Source organism: Megascapheus bottae, chromosome 34 (genome assembly GCF_031878675.1).
Source record: "Megascapheus bottae isolate mThoBot1 chromosome 34, mThoBot2.hap1, whole genome shotgun sequence".
Taxonomy (NCBI): Eukaryota; Metazoa; Chordata; class Mammalia; order Rodentia; family Geomyidae; genus Megascapheus; species Megascapheus bottae.
In genome coordinates, this window is record NC_143542.1 from 3945462 (window position 1) to 3967552 (window position 22091).

Genomic DNA, 22091 nt, shown 5'->3' on the forward strand with positions numbered 1-22091 from the left:
AGGGACAGGGGTGCTGGGAGTGTGGCCTAGTGGTAGAGTGCTTGCCTAGCATGCACAAAACTCTGGGTCCAACTCCTTGGTACCACATACATAGAAAAAGCCAGAAGTAGTATTGAGGCTCAAGTGGTAGAGCACTAGCATTGAGAAAGCCCAAGGACAGTGCCCAGGCCCTGAATTCATGCCCCAGGACTGGAAAAAAAAAAAGACAACTTGAGGATCAGAAGAAGAGAGAGGGGTAAATAGTTGAAAATGAGGGATTAAGTAACACTGAACAAAAACAAATATATGCATTACCTTTACTATATAACTACAAACCCTCTACTCACCACCATTTCAATAAAAATTCTTAAAAATTTAAAAATATGGGCCAAGGACATGCTAATCTTGTTCTTGAATTGAAAAAAAAAAAGTTTACTTCTCATGGAAATCCTCTATATAAAGGGGTAAAAAACTGGCACATTCCATGGAGGTCATTTGTCATTACAGGAATGTTCTTTTTTAATATTTTTAATGCTAGTACCAGGGCTTGAACACAGCACCTCACATACTCACTCAGTTTTCTTGCCCCCAACTGGCACTCTACCACTTGAGCCTTGCCTGACTCCAGCATTCGACTGGTTAATTAAAGATGGAGCATCAATTGTTCTTCCCAGGCTGGCTTTGAACCTCAGTCCTCTAGATCTCAGCCTCCTGAGTAGCTAGGATAATAGGTATGAGCTACCAGCACCTGGCTAGGAATGTCCTAAAGAGAAAGGAAAGCATCTCTCACATGGCAATGGTGTCCACAAAGTAGCTGGTGGTATGGCTCAGCATATGGTTCCTCTCACTATCCTCCCCACCTTCTCAGAAAATGATATTTACTGCCATGATCTGGCCATTCTCCTCATCACTAACTCACTTCTTGAGTATTGGCTTTTGCGTAGCAACATTCGTCATCATCATCATCATCATCATCATCATCATCATCATCATCATGTCACCTTTGTACATCCCTTTAAAAGCCAACAACCATCAGAATGTGAGAAGCATATGGGTATAACCCATCTTCTGTTTATCCAAATTCCTGGGGCCATAACCAGAGTTTGACTTCATGCATGCATGAACTTGCTACCTTGGGGCACAGTGTTGTGACAACATGAAAGTCGTCACAATACAAAACAAGACGAACATAAAAGCAACAGCCCTCCGTGGGATGGGAAAAATCAACAAGTAATGGTTAATCCCAAAGTAAATGTACATAGGAGCACATAGCCTAACCAGTGGTTTCTGTTTGCTCAACTGGATTTGGAAATGGAGAGACTGCTAGAATGTTTACAGACCTAGTGGCAAACTTTCCTTTTCTTAGCCAGATCTTCATCAATGTCACCAAATAAAATACATAGGAGGGGAAAAAAAATGATTTAAAGGAGGAAACATTTTGATTGGGACTGATGGTTGCAGAATTTTTCAGTCCATATTCCTTTCCTTGGCTCCACTGTTTCTGGTGTCAATAGTGAGGCAGAACAGTTATGCCAGGAAGAGTAGGATGGAGAAAACCTTCTTACGTCATGACAGCCAGGAAGGAGATAGAGAGAAAGGATGTTTTCACTGGCACAATTCAGAGTGACCTTTCCCTCCCTCAGCAAACACATCAACATCCTCACAGCTGCACCCACAGGCTTACTTAGTAATCCCCTAGGCACATCTCAATACCATCAAGTAAACAACCAAATTAATCGCCACCCAAACTCAACAATATTCTCCCCCTGCAGACGCCCCTCCTCCCGTGAGGCTTGGTGACTTTATGTTGGGAGCCAGAGTGTGGAGTCAGACTGACCCATGAATCTCCAGAACTCAGTAAGATAACCACACTAAGATATAAGCTGTCATGTATGGCGCCCGTGCCTGGAAACTTTTGAGCTACATTGTCTGTATTGTGAGCTCCCTGACCTTATCGATTTATTGCTTTATTGCTTTATTGTTTTATGGCTTTGTCCGGCTTAACTGATCTGAGATTTACTGCTTTGTAAGAATGTAACCCCTGGCAGTTCCCTGGTTTCAAGAAAGTATATAAGACTTGATTTGGAAATAAACGGTGCTACAGTCTTAAGCTCACAGCCTTCTTGGGTTGCTCACTTGGACTGTCGTCCTCCCGACCCCATCTGTTTGCCACTTGTCTATTTTTTCCCAGTCTTCACCCCCAAGGTCAGGAATCCCGGTTTGCTGCTGGCTGGCTCCGGCAACTTTATTAACTAGTAAGGGAGAGAGAAATCATTCAGAACCCAGGAAAACTCATGGAGAAGCCAAGCTTCTGTACTTGTATGGAAGTGGTGCTGTGGCTCAGGTGGTAGAGCTCTAGCCTTGAGAAAACCCAAGGACAGTGCTCAGGCCCTGGACTCAAGCCCAGGACTGGCCAAAAAATAAAGAAAGAAAATAATCTAAGGTTATGGTGGAAATATGTTTCCTTCCTGCATCTTCTTTGATTCCCCCAAGTTGAGGAATTGAACATTGACCATTGTCTTTCTCTTACTCATCCTCAGTCTGCTGAGTAGGAAACCTCTGGTTCTTGCTGCATGCTTATGCTTCATCTATTATTCTCAAGGAGTTGAGGGTTTTTTTTTCCTGAGCTCTCCTTTGTGACTATCTTTCTTTCTTTTTTCTTTTTCTTTTCTTTTCCTTATTTATTTTGTGTTTTCTCAAGGCTAGCACTCTACCAGCTGAGCCACAGAACCACTTCCAGCTTTTTGTACATATGTGAAATCAAACTGTACTGATAAATCGAACCCTGGTCGATTCTTAGCACTCTACCACTAGGCCAAACTCCCGGCCCTAATTTTTTTTTTTTTGTCAGTTGTGAGACTGGACCTCTGGGCCTGGACACGGTCCTTGAGCTCTTCAGCTCAAGGCCACCACTCTTGAACCACATCACCACTTCCAGTTTTCTGGTGGTTAATTGGACAGAACCTCACAGACTTTAGTGCCCAAGCTGGCTCTGAATCATGATCCTTGGATCTCAGCCTCCTGAGTAGCTAGAATTAGAGGCATGAGCCACCATACCCGGCCCTAATTTTATTTTTTTTAATTATTGGTTGTTTATGTGGTACACAGGGATCAAACCCAGTGCCTCATGCATGCTGGGCAAGCACTCTACCACATTCCCAGCAGCTTTCTACCTCTTCTGAATGGGGTCTCAAGTATGTTCTGCAATAGACTTACTGGATGTCAACGACTTTAGTTCAGGCATATCTTGAGTGGTCCTTATTTCTCATCAATATTGGAGATCTGTTGTTCTCTGCCTTTCGGGCTTGGAGTATTTTCCCTGAGAGATGTGAGGGGATGCTGTTGTGTTTACTTTGATAAGCAAGTTTGAGAGTTGGGGTTCATTTATAGCTCTCAGTATCTTTTCATTGCTCTCCAGTCTTGCCATTTTCATATAATGTGGTATAGGAGCTCCTTTTCTGGCCAGGCCTATTGAGTAGTTTTTATTTGGATTTCTATATATTTTCAAAGTTTGAGTAAAATATGTTATCAATTCATTGAATGGGTTTTCTATACCTTTAGTTTGAACCTCAGCTCTTTCTATTCCATGGATTCTGAAGTTTGGTCTTTTGCTTGTGTTCCAGAAAGGTTGTGGTCATACTCATTCCCTCTCTCTCTCTCTCTCTCTCTCTCTCCCCCCCCTCTCTCTCTCTCTCCCTTCCTCCCTCTCTCTCTCTCTCCTTTATTGTTGCCTGCGTATAGAATTTCTCCAATCTTACCCCAATGTTTTTTTTCTTTTCATATATTTTTATTGTAATTAATAGAAGGGTTACATTATATTCACCAGATAGAAGGTGCATTACTTCACAAACATTGGTACCCTTTCTCATGTCTTGGTCCCCATTTCCCCCCCCCCACACCCTCTTACCTCAATGTTTTATCTTGTACTTGTTCTAGTCTACTAATGATGCCTTCTACTTCCTGTTTCATTTGCGATTTATAGAGGTTCTCATTTCCAACATTTATATTCAAGATTTTGTCTTTGTTTTTGTTTATAAAATCTCAGTGTCCTGGGCCAGGAGTTTGGCCTAGTGGTAGAGTGCTTGCCTAGCATGCGCGAAGACCCGGGTTTGATTCTTTGGTACCCCATACTTAGAAAAAGCCAGAAGTGGTGCTGAGGCTCAAGTGGTAGAGTTCTAGTCTTGAGAAAAATCCAAGGACAGTGCTCAGGCCCTGAGCTTAAGCCCAAGATTGGCAAAAAAAAAAAAAAAATCTCACTGTCCCTTGATGAATATCTCTGTGTTGATCACTTTCTTGGACTTATTTCCCTACTTTATTTCTCTTTTAGAATTCCCTTTTAAAAAGAAAAAACAAAAACAAAAAAACTTTGATAACTTTTTTTGCTTTTTAAATTTTTAATGTAACTTTATTGTTATAATTAAGTTACTATGCTGAAGGGTTACCATACCATTTCACAATTCAGGTAATGCATACATTTTGTTATCAGTCACGGAGCTTCAACTCGGGACCTGGCTTCTGTCTCTGAGCTCTTTTTGCTCAAGGCTAGTGCTCCACCACTTTAAGCCACAGCTCCACTGCCCATATGCTGGTAGTTTTGTTTTTTTTTTTTTTGGAGGTAAAAGTCCCATAGACCTTCCTTCCCAGGCTGACTTTGAACCACAGTCCCCAGATCTCAGCCTCTTGAGTAGCTAGGATTCCAGGTGTGAGCTGCCACCATCTCACAGACACACTTCTTTTTTGGACAACATTATCCCGTCCTTTGCTTTCTCCCAGTTGACTCCTCCTATCCCTGCCTCCAAACTACACAGTTCATTTTCCACATAGAGAAAAGGGAAAAAAAAAGTTCACACAAACAGCAACATAAATAACCCGTATTGGCCAGGTGCTGGTGAATCACCTGTAACCCTACCTTCCCAGGAGGGGCTGTGGGGTAGGGTGGTAGCCTTGAGCTGAAGAGCTCAGGGACAGCGCCCAGGCCCAGAGTTCAAGCCCCAGGACCCACAAAAAAAAAAAAAACATATTTACCCAGATCAAATCAAAGAGCTTCCCTCTTCTTCCACCCTCTTCTCTGAGCAGGGACCCACGAGTCACTGAGTCATCGGGTGTCACGCCTCAACACCTTCCTCAGGGCCTTGGCAACATCCCTGTTGCGGAGCGTGTAGATGAGGGGGCTCAGGGTGGGGTGATTAGACTGTAGAACACAGAGCCCACTTTGGCCTGCAGTGCGGTGTGCTGAGATCGGAGTGTCGTATAGGAGAAGACCACCCTTCTGCTCATGAGCAGAGGGGGACAGATGGCCACGTAGCGCGCAAACCACATGGACTTCTTCCCAGACCATCTTGGGGATGGTGGTGGCCCCGTGTATCAGGTCCACGAGGGACAGCTGGCTGAGCAGCAGGTACATGGGTGGTGAGGGAGGGGCCGCCCACTGCCACGACAAAGACAGCCAAGACCAGGGAGAAGAGGAAGGTGTGGGGTAGGGAGTCGTCCAAGAGGCCCTCCAGGAGGAAGTCAGCCGGGGAGCTCTGATTCCCCTCCCACATGGCCGCCTTCTCGTCCCCTGGGAAGCAGTGGGCAGAAAGATGAGCGACTCCATAAACCCCGGGCTCCAGCACCCATCCAGTCACATAGTCAGCTCCCCTCCGTTATCGTGTCCATTTGCAGAGCCTGGGACTTGAACTCGGGGCCTGGGAGCCATTTCTGCGTGTGTGTTGCTCAGGAGTACCACCCTACCCCTTGAGCCACAGCTCCACTGGTGGCTTTTTGCTGGTTCATTGGAGGTTGCGAGTCTCTAGGACTTCCCTGCTCGGCTGGCTTCAACTCGTCATCATCAGCTCTTAACCTGACGAGTAGCTAGGGTACCAGGCAGGAGCCCGGCACCTGGCTTCACACGCTCTCATGGCATGAGACAGTGCCATGCTCCTTCTCCTATCCACCCATCCGTCACAATTTTGGATGACATTTAATCTCCTTTTACCACCACATTATTAGCCCCATAGTGAGAGAAATGTTTTAAGACATGGAGTTAAAGCCAGGTCCCTGTGGCTCATTGTCACATACCCAGATGATTGTCACAGACAGGTTAAATGAGAAGCTATTGACACAGCCCAAAATCGTAAGAGTTACTTCCTTGTGTACACAATTGTGTGGGTCCAAGGTCACTGACCCCACAGTCACGGTCACTGACCCCACAGTCACGGTCACTGACCCCACAGTCGGTCACTGACCCCACAGTCGGTCCCCAACATTTATACACTGGTGTTGAAGTCAGGGCCTCTGAGCTTCTTAGGCCAGCATGCTATCACTTGAGCTAAGCCTGTAGCACCTACACTTCTGTCATCTGAATCATCCTTTGCTGACTTCCTTCTCTCGCCCTGGATCCTCTCTTCATGGTGGAGTGTCCATAGTCACCAGGGTATGCAGTAATTATGTCAGAGCGTCAAGACAGACGGCTTTCTACTACTCCCACAATCAGTGCTCACACGTTGAGCCCATAGCTGGGCAAGATTATGCAACTAAACCACGAAAGCCCCTACTAGCTGGTCCTTGGAAACGGAAAAATGTTTGCTCTGATTCTAAATATGCATTTGTGCTGGGTGTCAGTGGCTCACACCTGTAATCCCAACTACTCAAGAGTCTGAGATCATGGTTCAAAGCCAGCCCAGGCAGGAAAGTCTGGGAGACTCTTTTATCAACAATTAACCACCAAAAAGCCTGAAGTGAAGCTGTCGCTCAAGTGGTAAGAGCACTAGCCTTGAGCAAAAAGAACCCAGGGACAGTGCCCGGGCTCTAAGTTCAAGCCTCAGGACTGGTACAAAAAAAATAAATTAAAAAAAAACACACCTTTGAACCAATTTTCCATTATCCAATCTGGGCAATAGAAATACCCACTGATGTTATCTGATTGAGATACTAAACCCAGTACTAGCTTAATCATCACAATACTGGCTTAACACAGTACTAAACACAGTACCAGTTTGTGCATCAGCATGAAGAAGCATGTATTTTTCTGTCGTTTCCTATCATTTCCCTCTTCGTGGTGGATTTTCTGTGGGCAGGAAGCACCCTCTTGATTACCCCGAGGTTGTCTCCACCATCATCAAGGAATGAGAATGAGCACACACTTGGCTGGGCATGAGTCAGCCGTGAGGAAGATGAGAATCATCTCAGAGAAATGAAAGCCGCTCTCCACCCACAGAAACCTGACTCCAGTCAGGCCAACAGGGACCCTAAAAAAGATGTCTCAGAAGATACATCCCAGCTCAGTCCTGGAGACCACCACCCAAGACACCAATGAGCTTGGGCCATCTCCACTAAGACACCCATCCCCAGTGGCTCTACTGCCATGGGGTTTGCCGGGCTGGGGGTAGGCCACAGCCAATTAACCACGCCATGCAGACAAACTGTCCTTAGGGTCTACGTTTTGTTTTCATGTTGAAATTCAGGTCTCTGTTATTATGTCTCAGGCTTTGCCAGAAGACGATTTGAGAGGAGTCTGATCTCACCACTGGGGCCTTTTGAGTTTTCCCAGAGAAAAGAACTTGAGAAATGGAGGCAGATAATTGCTCTCCTTTGTCTGCCTCTCTCTCTCATGCTTTAGTCCCAGTGGCGAAGGAGGAAGTGAAAGAAGAAAGAGAGAGAAAGGAGGAAGAGGATGGGAGAGGAGGAGGAGGAGGGGGAGGAAAAAGAAGTCCCATTAAATCATTGCCACAGAGATTATTATTAAAATTCTGAGACAGGGGCTGGGAGTTTGGCCTAGTGGTAGAGTGCTTGCCTAGCATGCACGAAGTCCCAGGTTCGATTCCTCAGTCCCACATACCTAGAAAAAAGCCAGAAGTGGTGCTGTGGCTCAAGTGGTAGAGCTCTAGCCTTGAGAAAGTCCAAGGACAGTGCTCAGGCCCTGAGCTGAAGCCCAGGACTAGAAAAAAAAAAAAAAGTAAAATTCTGAGACAGAAAGCATAAATATGTCAGTAGAAAAGCAGTCGTATGGACAGCTAGAATATTCTTATTCTTTCTGTATGTTGTATTTATTTTCTAAACAACTACACAGGTCTTTCTCTTTGCAGCCAAGAAGAATCTTAATCTTTTGTGCCTGTCCTGGGGCTTGAACTGGGCCTGGGCACTGTCGCTGAGTTCTTCGGCGTTTGGCTAGTGCTCTACCACTTTGAGCCGCAGCTCCACTTCCGGGTTTCTGGTGGTTCATTGGAGATAAGAGTCTCATGGACTTGCATGCCTGGGCTGGCTTTGAACTGTGATCCTCAGATCTCAGCCTCCTGAGTAGCTAGGATACAGGTGTGAACCACTGGCACCTGGCACTCATTTTTTGAGACCACTTGTTGCCTAAGATCTCTAAGTACCAATATTCTAGACAGGCCTCACCACACCCAGAGAGGGCATCCTTTTATCATTTTTAGTAACACATATCATATATATATTACAAGATAAATTGTAATGTCTGCACTGCCAATTCTGCTTTTAGTGATTATTTTTCTTCCTCTGTCTACTTAGAGACTTCTCAATTTCTTGATCTTAAAGAAAAAATTAAAAAAAAAAAACAAAAACCCAAGGAGAAATAAAACTACCCCCTGGCGAGGTTCCTGCACAGAACTCAAATGTGTCAAATGTCACATAACGCTGATTAGCAGATGCCAGGCTCCAGGGAACCACTGATTCACTCAAAGTTTCCTGTCACCAGTGCCCCCGGCTTATCTCAGGCTCCCGTCACTTGTGTAATGAGGCCACTTCTCATTTAATGGAAGTACAAGCTCAGGACTTTTTAAAGGTGGGCTAGATTTCTTCCACCTTGTCTGAGGGCGCCTCCTAGAGGACAGATCAAACATTGAATTTTTTTTTTCCCCCCTCAGGTGCAGCCATATAATTCGTGTGTGTGTGTGTGCGTGTGCGTGTGTCCTGGGGCTTGATCTCAAGGCCTGGGTGCTACCCTGTTCTTCATGCTCACGGCTAGCACTCTACCACTAGAGCCACAGTGCCACTTCTGGCCTTTTGAGGTTCATTAGCGATAAGAGTCTCACAGGCTTTCCTGCCTGGGCTGGCTTTGAACCACAATCCTCAGACCTCAGCACCCTGGGTAGCGAGGATGACAGGCGTGAGCCCTGGTGCCCACCTATTTAAGAAGTTTTCAATGAACGCTGCATATTAGATGACTCCGTGCCTCATTTCCTCGGTGTTTTCTCCCTGGTATTTGCCAGGTCTTGGTTTTCCATCCCAGGACCTCTTCGTGGTCTTTGTCCACGTTCACCACCTTGCTGGGGCAAATGCCGATGTGGGCAGCCAGGCCGCTGGCCGCCTCCCATGGCACCTGTGCAGTGGGCGTGACACCCTGCTTCCTGCAGGCCTGGACCACTCTGCACAGCCAATGCCCTGCCCAGCCTGTGCCTCCCCAGCCCCAAGGCCGAGCACGGTGACCACACTCTACTTCTGTGAAAGGAGCGGGGACATTCTGTTGGTGTGGACGTGGGAAGCTTCCACGCACCTCCCCACCCCCCACACCCTGTGCTCACCTCCACCAGTTTACAACGGGATTGAACTTTATTTGCATCTTTCCAGCTTCAGCAATGGCTGAAAAGAAAAAATGCTGGTTCGTTCATTCTCAAATAACCGCAACCTTTCCAACAAGACCCCCTTAGTGTGGAGAAGGGGGGAGCGAGGGAGAGGGAGGGGAGAGACGGGAAGGGGACAAAAGAGAGTATAAAAATCCTAGCATGTCTACAGTCTAGACTGTTTGGGCAGCTCATGTAAAACTCCTTGAGCCTTCAGGAACCACCAAGACAACATGGGTACTACTGTTCTTTCTTTTGTTTTTTCTTGACCAGGACTCGAACTCACTGCCTGCCAGTGTCTCTCATTGGCTAGCACTCTACCAACTGTGTATCACCTCCAACCCTAGATAAGGACCCTTGACCAACTTGAACCAAGGGAATGGAGAAGGGTTGCTGAAGAGCTTCTTAGAAAGATCGTGCAATGGGGCTGGAGCGTAGCCTCCTGGTAGAGTGCTCACCTCGCATGCACGAAGCCCTGGGTTCCGTTCCTCCTTATCACATGCGATCACATGCTATCCTTCCTTGGGTTTTTCTTCCTGCACATTTCCCCTAGACCTTCACATAGTCCAGATTCTTTTCTTACATCTTAAATCAAAGCACACGGCCCTGGATGCATTCTTCAAGGCATAATTCAATCTAGAATCAGAGGAAAAAGCTGGAAGTGGTGCTGTGGCTCAAGTGGTAGCGCTCTAGCCTTGAGAAAGCCCAAGGACAGTGCTCAGGCCCTGAGTTCAAGCCCGGGACTGGCAAAAAAAAAAAAATGAAATGGTCCCCTTTCCCAGAGGACATAGGGTGCCAGCTGAGGCAAATGGGGACATTAAATAGAAGGCCGCAGGGATTCACAACCAGGAGATGCTGCTGGCTGTGTTCTGGGGACCATTGCCCAAGGCGCCAATTAATCTGTAACCTCTCCACTGAAATAATCATCCCATGAGGCCTGGCTGGGAGTTTGTTAGCTGCGAAGTGGCTGGCTCTGCAGGGAATGAACCTGGGGACCCTCCCTCTGGGGGTCAGCTAAGCATGCTGAGAAGCCACGCCACAGGCTTTCCTGCCCTCTCCACCCAGCACGGTGAGAAGACGGAGAGAGATTGGGCCTTTCTTCACCACTGGTCCCTCTTCTGCATTTTCCCAAGTGTCAAGGGGTAGGGTGGTAGTCTTTGAGCTGAAAAGCTCAGGGACAGCGCCCAGGCCCAGGCCTAGCCCAGAATTCAAGTTCCAAGACAGACAAAAAAAAAAAAAAGTCTAGCTGTGCACCAGTAGCTCACACCCATAAACTTAGCAATTCAGGAGGTGGCGGTCTGAGGGTGGCAGTTTGAAGCTAACCTGGGCAGGAAAGCCTGTAAAACTCTTATCTCCAACAAAGCACACACACCGGGAAAAAAAAAAGCTGGAAGTGGAACTCTGGCTCAAGTGGTAGAGTGCTGGCCTTGAGCAAAAAAACTCAGAGACAGTGCCCAGGATCTGAGTTCAATCTCCAAGACAGGCACAAAAAAAGAGGGGGAGAGAAAGAGAGACAGAGACAGGGACAGAGACAGAGACAGGGACAGAGACAGAGACAGAGACAGAGACAGAGACAGAGACAGAGGCAGGGGGGGGAAGAGGGGGGGGAATGGGAGAGGGAGGAGAGAGAGCGCCAAGCCCAGTAGCCCATAATCTTAGCTACTCAGGAGGTTAAGATCTAAGAATCACAGTTCAAAGTCAGTCTAGGCAGAGAAGTCTATGAGACTTCTATCACCAGCTAACCAGGGAAAAAGTTAGAAGTGGAGCTATGGCTCAAGCAATAGTGTACCAGCCTTGAGTGAAAAAGCCAAGCAAGAGGGCAATGCCCTGAGTTTAAGACTCAATATCAGTGTGCGGGGGGGAAAAAGTGCCAACCGTAGCCATCAATATTTATTGAGCCTGCCAAGGGAGAGGCAGGATTTACAGAGACTTCTGATAGCTGCCTCCTAAATCAAGCCCATGAAAACAACAATATTAACAGGAGATAATTCTGGTGAGAAGGCCCGGTCAGGAATTCTCCAAGGCGATGCTTCCACCAGCCTGGATATCAGCCTCCATTCCTGGATGTTTTGAAGATGATCCAATCACAGGCTTTCCTTCAGGCAAGCTGGGCATCTTTACAACAGCCCTACAAAATAAGAGAGGAAGCAGGAGCTGAAAAGTCCCTAAGTGGAAAGGTAAGCAATGCAATAGAGTGACATTGTCATTCTGGGTCACTAGAAGGAATCATCCATCGATAGATCGACATTGATTGATTGATTGATTGATTGAGAGATGGATTGCAGGCAAGGAATCAGAACATATCTGCCTGGAAATTCCTTACCACCTTCCGATTTCCCAGAAGGCTGCAGGGCCGGGCCTGGGTGGAGAAATGCCATCAGGATGGGTGGACAGAGAGAGAAAAAGTCAGGGGAGTCCTTCTCACCTGCTTCTTGAAACTACTCTTTGGTTTCCACCCCGTGGAGACGACCGGCTGGCTCCTTGGGTCTTGCGGTGCTCTCTGGAGAGGAGAAGCAGCTAGTAGAGACGGATCTGTCTTTCCAGGTCCTCCACCATCTCCCCAAGCCCAGAAAGACAAGCTCCAAAAGCGTGAACAAGAGACACAGCCCGCTGACCCCAAACGTCATCTTGAGGAAGATGGACTTCTCCGAGGGGCGAGAAGAGTGACAGGTGATGATGCCCAGGCAAGGCTCTCGGCGACACGAGAAGGAGCTGGGCATCTTGAACCCATATAGATGGTACTGGCCGCCCAGCGCTGCCCCCTCGAGGACCAGGCGAGCCCCCAGCTGCGCCACATAGGCCCAGAGCAGCCTGTGTCTCCCAGCCTCCCTCCCTTCTCCTTCGCAGCTCACTTTCTCCTTCGCCTTCCCTGCTTCTTCCCAGTGCTCCAGCACATGATACAGGGCGAAGGCCGCATACAGGGCACTGGGGACAGCCACCAGGATGACCTGGAAGGCCCAAAAGCGCAGTGGGGAGAGCGGGTGGAAGGCATCATAGCAGGCCTCCTTGCAGCCTGGCTCCTGGGTGTGGCACACAAATCCACCCTGGTCATCGCCGTAGACTCCAGGCCCACTCACAGCCAGAAGCACCAGGCGGAATCCCAGCAGAACGGGAAGCACGAGGCGTCCCACAGGGCTGGCATGCCACCCATCCTCAGCCAACAGCTGCCACAGGAGCTTGCCACACATCCTGCGAGGGGCAGAAGGCCTCGGTCAGTACAGGCGTGGTGCTCACTGGCTCATGGAGGAGCTCCAGGTGCCATGGGCACTGAGTCCCCACGGGCTCTGTGTAGGTCACCCACGGAAATGCATCACCTCTCCCAAGGGTGCAAGGATGAGAAGAGTCCCACAATCCCTTTCAAGAGCCCGTCTCCAATGACCTAAAGTCCTCTCCTGAGGGCCCGCCTCTTACAGGTCTCTAGAACCCTGCCACACGGCCACCTTGTGGGCCAAATTTTTACCTACAGACTTAGGAAATCCCTGGGGTGATTATTCAGTTATGCAAGGCATAGTAAATATCAAGCCACTCATTGTGTTATTAGTTAATGGAATCATCTGTATAAGGTAATACTGTGGGGGCTGGGAGTTTGGCCTAGTGGTTAAAGTGCTTGCCTAGCATGCATGAAGACCCGGGTTCGATTCCTCGGTACCACATACATAGAAAAAAGCCGGAAGTGGTGCTGAGGCTCACGTGGTAGAGCTCTAGCCTTGAGAAAGTCCAAGGACAGTGCTCAGGCCCTGAGCTCAAGCCCAGGACTGGCAAAAAAAAAAAAAAAAAAAAAAGATAATACTGTGGTGACTATGTCCAGGGGTGGCCTGTTCTCTCTCTCTCTCTCTCTCTCTGTCTCTCTCCTCTTCCTCTCTACTCCCCACCCCACACCCTCACCCTCTCACTCTTTGTGCTGGTCCTTGAGGCTAAAACTCAGAGTCTGAGCGCTGTCCCTCCACTCTTCCTAGGCCTTGAACTCAGGGCCAGAGCACTGTCCTTCAGCTTTTTCCTCAAGGCTAGAGCTCTACCACTTGAGCCACAGCACAATTTCTGGCTTTTTCTTCATATGCACGATTGAGGAATTGAGCCAGGGTCTTCATGCATGCTAGGCAACCACTCCACCACTAGGCCAAACTCCCAGCTCCCCTCCACACTTTTGCTTAAGCCCAGTGCTCTACCACACAAGCCTCAGCTCCACTTTTGGCTTTTTGGTGGTTAATTGGAAATAAGACTCACTGAGGCCAGGGGTGTAGCCTAGTGGTAGAGTGCTTGCCTGCCACACACGAAGCCCCAGGTTTGATTCCTCTGTACCACATCCACAGAAAAACCAGGAAGTGGTACTATGTACGGCTCAAGTGGCACAGCCTGGAACAAAAGTGTTCAAGGACAGTGCCCAGGCCCTGAGCTCAAGCCCCAGGACTGGCAAAAAAAAAAAAAAAAAAAGACTCTCACTGATTTTTCTTCCCTGGCTGGCTTCAAACCCTGATCCTCAGTCCTCAGCCCCCTGAGTAGCTCGGATCTCAGCGTGAGCCACCAGTGCTCAGCTCCTTGTTTCCGTCACCACAATTTAGTCCAGATGGAATGGAGAATTCTTCCAATAGGAACCCTTTGTCTTTCTTTCCCTCCCTTCCTCTCCTCCTTTCCCAAAGGTTAACTAACAGTAAAGTGCAAGGGTGAGCCAGGTCTGGTGGCCAGCTACCAGGTCTGTCATCCTAGCTGCTCAAGAGGCTGAGATCTGAGGATCGTGATTTGAATCCAGCTCAGGCAGGAAAGTTCCTGAGACTATGATCTCCAATTAACCACCAGAAAATCAGAAGTGGAGCTGTGCCTCAAACCTTGAGTAGAAAAGCTCAAGGGCAGACCCCAGGCCCTGAGTTCAAGCCCCACAACTGACAGGGGAAAGAAAAACCAACAGGTAAACTGGGCATCGGTGGCTCACACCTGTACCCCTAGCTACTCCCAAGGCTGAGATCTGAGGATTGAAAGCCAGCCAAGGCAGAAAAGTCTGTGAGACTCTTATCTCCAATTAGTCATTAAAAAGCCATCAATGCAGTTGTGGGCTCAAGTAGCAGAGCTCCAGCCTTAAGTAAATAAAGCTGACTAGAGGTGGAGGCTTTGAGATCAAGCCCTGGGAATAGCACCGGAAGGAAGGAAGGAAGGAAGGAAGGAAAGAAGGAAGGAAGGAAGGAAGGAAGGAAGAAGGGAAGGGAAGGGCAAAGTGAAAGAGGGGGAAGGGAAGGAGAGGGGGAAAGGGAAGGAGGAAGGAAACTGCTGCCCAAGCCTCTGGCTTCTAATTACTGACATTAACTGACATTAAGGAGATGCCTATTGGTGGAATAGTTTGCAGGTAAATTGGCCTGTGACTTAGCATCTGAGATCTTAGTCAGTAAAGCAACACCAAGGAACTTTAAGAGCTGAGAGAGGAAGGAAATCCTAGAAGCTGAGCAGATTTTTTTTAAATCCCATAATGAATTTGGTAAAAAAAAAAAAAGTCAAATAATTTCATGTTCTTTTTTTTAAAAAATCAGGATTTTATTAGTAACAGAATCCATTCTAAAAAATTAAGCATTTCGAGGTACTGGTGGCTCACACCTGTACTCCAAGCTACTCAGTAAACTGAGATCCGATGATCACGGTTCCAAGACAGCCCAGGTAGGAAAGACCACAAGACTCCTATGTCTGATTAACCAGCAAGAAAAAAGAAAAAACCAGGAGTCAATCTGTAGCTCAAGTGGTAGAGTGCCAGCCTTGAACAACAAAAAAAAGCCAAGTGAGAGTGCAAAGCCCTGAGTTCAAGCCCTAGTACCAGCACAAAAGAAAGGAAAAGAGGAGGAGGAGGAGGAGGAGGAGAAAAGAGAATTCAATGGTAAAAGGAAAAACAGTGAAGGCCCAGTCCCAACTCAGCCCTCCTGGCCTAGAAAACATTCCCCATGCTTCTATCCCCAGTGGAACTATCAGGCAGTCCATGAGGAATGTAGAACCACAGGCCACAAATTCCTAGATTGTATCTGACATTTAATAACATCCTCGAGTGACTTCAATGCCTCCTTGGAGAAGCTGTCTTTCCCTAGAATGCTGGCCAGCAGCAGGCCCTGAGCCAGAGCCAGCCCTGCGCCTTACCTGCAGCCCAGCCCCACCTGTAGCTCTGCACGGAAGCGCCCACCGCAGGGAAAGAGGCAGAGGGGAGTCCTGGGGCAGGAGCAGGCAGGGTTCCAGCATGGCCTGGGTCCTGGCCCTGCCTCCCGCTGCCACCCACTCCCTCCCAGCCCAGTTCATTCTTGACAGCCTCAGGACAGCAGAGAAATAGAAAGGAAAATAAGTGGGGCTGGAGGCGCTCTAGAGAACAACTTCTCTTTAGAGAATAACTCCACTCCTCCACCAACAGCTTTTCGTAGTTACATCATAGTTTCTACAGCAGCTTGGGGGGGGGGGGTTGTTTTTCACTCTACAAAATAAGGGGGGGGGGACACTGGGCACTAGACACTCACATCTGTAATCCTAGCTAGTCAGGAGGCTGAGATCTGAAAATCAGGGTTCAAAACCAGCCTAGGCAGAAAGGATTGTGAGATTCTTTTTTTTTTTTTTTTGCCAGTCCTGGGCCTTGAACTCAGGGCCTGGGCACTGTCCTTGGGCTTTCTCAAGGCTAGAGCTCTACCACTTGAAACACAGCACCATTTCTGGCTTTTTTTTTAATGTATGAGGTACCAAGGAATCGAACCCTGATCTAGATATGCCAGAATCCAGTAAGCTAGGCGTGCACTCTACCACTAGGCTAAACTCCTGGCCCAATTGTGAGATTCTTACCTTTAATTAACTAGCAAAAATAAAAGCCACAGGGGCTGGGAGTTTGGCCTAGTGGTAGAGTGCTTGCCTAGCATGCACAAAGATCCAAGTTTGATTCCTCCATACCACAAACACAGAAAAAGCTGGAAGTGGTGCTGTGGCTCAAGTGGTAGGGTGCTAGCCTTGAGAAAGTCCAGGGACAGTGCTCAGTCCCAAAGTTCAAGCCCCAGGACTGGCAATAAATAAAGTAATAAATAAAGTAATTAATTAATTATAATAAAAATAAATAAAAGCCACAACTAGACTTGTGGCTCCAGTGGTAGAGTACCAACCTTCAGGGAAAAGGTTAAGAGCTGGGCACTGATGGCTCACATTTATAATCCTAGCTACTCAGGAGACTAAGGGGAGACCGAGGATTGCAGTTCAAAGCCAGCCCAGGCAGAAAAGTGAAACTCCTATGCCCAATAAACTGGAAAAAGCTGGAAGTGGCACTGTGGCTCAAGTGGTAAGGCATTAGTCTTTAAGAAAAAGAATTTCAGGGGCAGCACCCAGGCTGAGTTCAAGCCCTAGGACCCCCCCCCACACACACACACACAGCTAAGGTGCAGCACCCAAGCCCTGAGTTCAAGCCGCAGTACTGGTAGGAGAGAGAGGTGGAGGGAGGGAAGGAGACAGGAAGGGGGAAAGGGAGAGAAGGAGGTAGAAAAATAAAAGCCAGAGGAATCGTGATCCTACCCTGCCTTTGGGGTGTTTCCTCCTCTCGTCAGATGACTCAGGGCTGCACATGCTGCCATGTTCTAGGCTAGTCCAGGATGGCTGTCACTCTCCTGGAGAGTGGTGCAAGGGCACAGTCAGGGGCAGCCCAAGGCCTGACTCCCCACACAGGCCCCTCAGGCCCCCGAGGGCCAAGCACTGCCCACTCCAGGGCAGGCTGCTGTCTTCTAGAGCAAACCCCCTCCTCCAGGGAGGACTACTAAAGAGGAGCAGAATGGTACTTGCTAACCAGCTTGTCGGCCAGGAACTCCTTTCCCCGCTCACCGTCATCACAGTGCAGTGAGTAGATACTGATGGCATCTTCATGCTGCAGAGTGGTAAGGATGCTGCCCGCGAGGGCACGTGCCCAGAATGCCAGCCGCTCGGGAGGCGGGGTAGGCAGATCTTCCTCTAAATCCAGCTCAGTCTCTATCTCAAAAAAGAAAAAGGGGGGAGGGAAAGGGAGTCGAGGTGAGGAGGAAAAGAGAAAATGAGGGAGGGAGGGAACACTGTTGGAAAAGAAACAGACTCAGTACCTTATTTATGTAACTGGCACTGCTCAGCATGTCATCTCTACAATAAAATAAAATAGTATTTATTTTGCCAATCCTGGGCTTGAGCTCAGGGCCTGAGCACTGTCCTTGGACTTTCTCAAGGCTAGAGCTCTACCACTTGAGCCTCAGCACCACTTCCGGCTTTTTTCTATGTATGTGGGGTACCGAGGAATCGAACCCGGGTCTTCATGCATGCTAGGCAAGCACTTTAACCACTAGGCCAAACTCCTGGCCCCCCAAAATAGGATTTTTAAAATGCAAGTGAGGGGCTCTGAATTCAACCCTTAGTTCTGGAGTGGGGAGGGGGGAGAAGGGAAGGAAAGAAAAAGGAAGGAAAGAAACTAAAGCCCACAGAGAGGAAATTCCACAGCCAGGTGAACTAGGGAGCCAAGGACAGATCCAGTCACATTTTCCTCCTCTCCCTAAACTGCTGCTCATGGAGGAGAAACTGAGTCAGGTCTGCTCTGTACATCTTTACTCATGGCATGTGACTACATTCTTGGAAACCAAGAGCTTTGTCCTCACCATTCCAAGCCCCTGTGAGCCACCAGAGGCCTTGTCTAAGTATCTGCTGTGGGGGTGGAAAGTGGGGTGATACCCAGACCGAGGCAATAGGGACATTATTTTTTTCCCCACAATGGCATGAATTTCTCCTGATTCCGCAATGGTTCTATTTATAACCCGTCCATGGCCTGGGGCAGGGTGGGTGTCTGGGTGGGTGGCTCCGGTCTGTGCCAAGAGGCTAGAAGGAGGGGAGTTCTGCCCAATGATTTCGAAGTTGTTGTCAGGAGTGTAAAACTCTAAGACAAGACTTCTCTTTCACAATCTCTCGGTGAGAGATCAGTGCCAGGAACAAAGCCCCCAGGACAAGGGGCGCTCATTCCATTCCTACATTCCACCCACAGCGCACTCCTTGTCTCTGCTCTGGAGAGGGCACCTCGCAGGGAGGCCAGCCTCCTCCCACGGCCACCAGCTGATGTCAGGGGCCAGGACCCAGAGCAGCAGCCAAAGGGCAGTCATCACCCCGCCCGGCAGGAAGGGAGGCAGGAGGATGGCCTGGCACTCTGTGCCCAGGAAAAATGGGAGCAAGGATCTTGCTGTCTTTCTTTCTTTCTTTCTTTCTTTCCTTTTGTCAGTCAGTCATGGGGCTTGAACTCAGAGCCTGGGCACTGAGTTCTTTTGCTAAAGGCTGGCGCTCTACCACATTAAGCCACAGCTCCACTTCTGGCTTTTTGGTGGTTTACTGGAGAGAAGCATCTCATGGACTTTACTGCCTAGGCTGGCTTTGAACTCAGTCCCTTGAGTAGCTAGGATTATAGGTGTGAGTCACTAATGCCCAACCAGACGCAAAGGATTTTTGTGAGCACAAATCTTTCTTTGCTCTGGATTGCAAATTACACTGCCATAAGAATAACTGGCAATGAAACCTGGCGCTGGTGGCTCCTGTAATCTCAGCTATTCAGGAGGCTGAGGTCCAGTGAGGACCATGGTTTGAAGCCAGCCTGGCCAGAAAAGTCCTCAACTCCATCTCTAAAATATAAGCAACAAAAGAGCTGCTGGATACATGGTATACAGGCCATGTAGAGCCAGCTGAGCAAACAGAAAAAGCTCAAGATGCTGAGCTCAAGTTAATGATGGAAAGAAATGGAGAAAGGTAGGGGAGGTTTCTGCACACACACACACACACACACACACACACACACTAATACACACAAATACATAGTGCAAAGCCGGGCGTGGAGGCTCTCACCTGTCATCCTAGCTACTCAGGAGGCAGAGATCTGAGGATCAAGGTTCAAAGTCAGCCCCTGCACAAAAGGATGGAGACTCTTATCTCCAATTAACTTCTAGAAAACAGGAAATGGGGCTTGGATCAAGGTTAGGGCAGTAGCCTTGAGCTGAAGAGCTCAGGGACAGCACCCAAGCCAAGTTCAAGCCCCATGACACCCCCCCCAACACACATAAAAACACATAGTACACACATGTACATGCACATGCATGCACACACAAACACATGCATGCACAGATACATACATTCACATGTATACACACATACACAGAGATATACACATGTGCATACAAGCATACACAGAAATATGCATAATACATATGCAAAACACATGCATTTGTGTATATCTATATAGTACCTACACACACATGTATATACATAGACCCATACATAAACATGCGCACATACACAAACATACACACTAATATACACAAACACATACAAACACATAAACATGTGCATCCATACACACATACACATGCATACCCATAAACACACGTTCAGACACACATACATATACATGCATACATGCCCATACACATAAACACACACAAACACACATATATGTATGCATGTGAGAATCCCCAAAAGCTAGGCTGTGAGACCTGAAAGGATTGGGAGATGGAGCGCCTCCTCCCTGAACTCTCAGAAAGGTGAGTGTGGAATCACACCTAGGAGAGGATGGGAGGTCCCTCAAGCCAGGAGTGATTCACCATCTTAGGAGACTCTTATTAGCACTCTGCACATACATGCACACCAAAATCCATATTTACACACAAATACATATGGGCACACAAATATGCACCCAAAGCAACATCCATACAAATTCATGTCTGCACCCACTAAAACACACATGCACACACACACACACACACACACACACACACACACACACCTTACTCCCCTACTGAAACGCAATTCCTGGTAAGTTAAAGGTTAAGTTTAAAGAAATTGGGGAGACCCTTCAGGGACCCGCAGGTGAAGAAGGCCCCCCTTAACTGAAATGTGGGGGCCCAGCCCCTCTCTGAATGAACACTGAGGGCCTGGGGATTTCAGAAGCCACCTTCAGAGAAGCGGGGCCTCTGTGTGGACAGATGGGGTGTAACACAGCAGTGGGAGGGGTAGGGGAAGTGGGGGGTGAAGGGTGGGTCCCAGGTCTGAAGAAGCAGAGCTCCCCCGGATGCTGGGCTTGGAAAGGCTCTGCCATGTGCCATCTGCCTCTGCTGGCTCTTGGCCAGAAGAGTGAAACTAGGTAGTCAGCTCCAAGCCTACCCAGGAGAAGCCTCTGAGGACGCCTGGTGTGTCCTGGGACCGCATGCTCCCCGAGCCGGCAAGGCCGTCCCCGGACTTGGAAGTGGCACTGTGGCTCAAAATGGTGGAGTGCTAGCCTTGAGCAAAAGAGCTCAAGGACAGAGCCCAGGCCCTGAGTTCAAGCCCCATGACTAACCAAAGAAATATGCAGCTTGGGCAAGTCAGGTATTTATAGAGAAATACAAGCATGCCCTGGTTTTTCCCAAGAGGGTCAGTACCTTACCCCTGATAATACCCACAGCAAACTCTACCTGGAGAAATGGCCTGAGTAGAGATCAGACAGTGCTTTGCATTCTTGACATATCCCAGGAAGGATGTACAGGAAAGATTAAGGGGGCCCACGGCCATTATCTCTGCCTATGTCTCTGCTGGGTTGACCAGTTGTCTAAAGGGTGAGGACGGGATAAAAACCTATTTCTATTGGTTGGAATTGGATTGTGCCAGATCTTTGGTCACCTTCATGGACGTGGAACACTGGGTCAGAGGCAATCAGACTCAGGCATGAGCCATGGCGCCTTGCCCCAGTAATTTTTTTTTTTTTTTTTTGCCAGAGCTCAGGGCCTGAGCACTGTCCTTGGACTTTCTCAAGGTTAGAGCTCTACCACTTGAACCTCAGCACCGCTTCTGGCTTTTTTCTATGTATGTGGTACCAAGGAATTGAACCCAGGTCTTCATGCATGCTAGGCAGGCACTCTACCACTAGGCCAAACTCCCGGCCCGATTGCCCCAGTAATTTTTAAAAATAAAATTCTGGTCAGATGTTGGTGGCTCACGCCTGTCATCCTAACTATTCAGGAGGCTGAGATCTGAAGATCACAGTTCAAAGCCAGATTGGGTAAGAAAGTTTATGAGATTCTTATCTCCAGTTAACTAGCAAAAAGCCAGAGGTGGACTGTGGTAGAGAGCTAACCTTGAGCAAAAAAACTCAGTGACAGTTCTAGGATCCTGAGTTCAATTCCCAGTACTGGTAAAAAAAAAAAAAAAAATCTAACTTGTCAGGGCCAGGAGCATGGCCTAGTGGTAGAATACTTGCCTAGAATGCACAAAGCCCCAGGTTCAAGTCTTCAGTACCACATACTCAAAAGAAGCTGGGAGTAGTTCAAGTGATAGAATGCTAGCCTTGAGAAAGCCTGAAGACAGTGCCCAAGCCCTGAGTTCCAACCCCAGAACTGGCAAAAAAAAAAAAATCTAATTTGTTCATTTACATTTTCATTTTGTTAATCGTGTTTTTTAATATACAGGCATTCATATTTCTCAGAAATTAAATCTAATAATCTCTCTCTCTCTCTTTTTTTTTTGGTGGTTGTGGGGCTTGAACTCTGGGCCTGAGCCCTGTGCCTGAGCTCTTCAGCTCAAGGCTAGCCCTCTACCACT

General features: G+C 48.1%; 1 protein-coding gene across 1 annotated transcript; it reads right to left on the minus strand.

The window, feature by feature from the left end:
• Nucleotides 1–11977: 11977 nt before the first annotated feature.
• Gjc3 (gap junction protein gamma 3) lies at nucleotides 11978–12727 on the minus strand. The gene has a single exon (XM_090324298.1). The coding sequence runs from the start codon at nucleotides 12725–12727 to the stop codon at nucleotides 11978–11980; it is 750 nt and encodes a 249-aa protein (XP_090180424.1).
• Nucleotides 12728–22091: the final 9364 nt, after the last annotated feature.

What these genes read in the sequence shown, in the direction of transcription:
- Gjc3 (XM_090324298.1), bottom strand. Translation starts at nt 12,727, where the DNA reads ATGTGTGGCAAGCTCCTGTGGCAGCTGTTGGCTGAGGATGGGTGGCAT.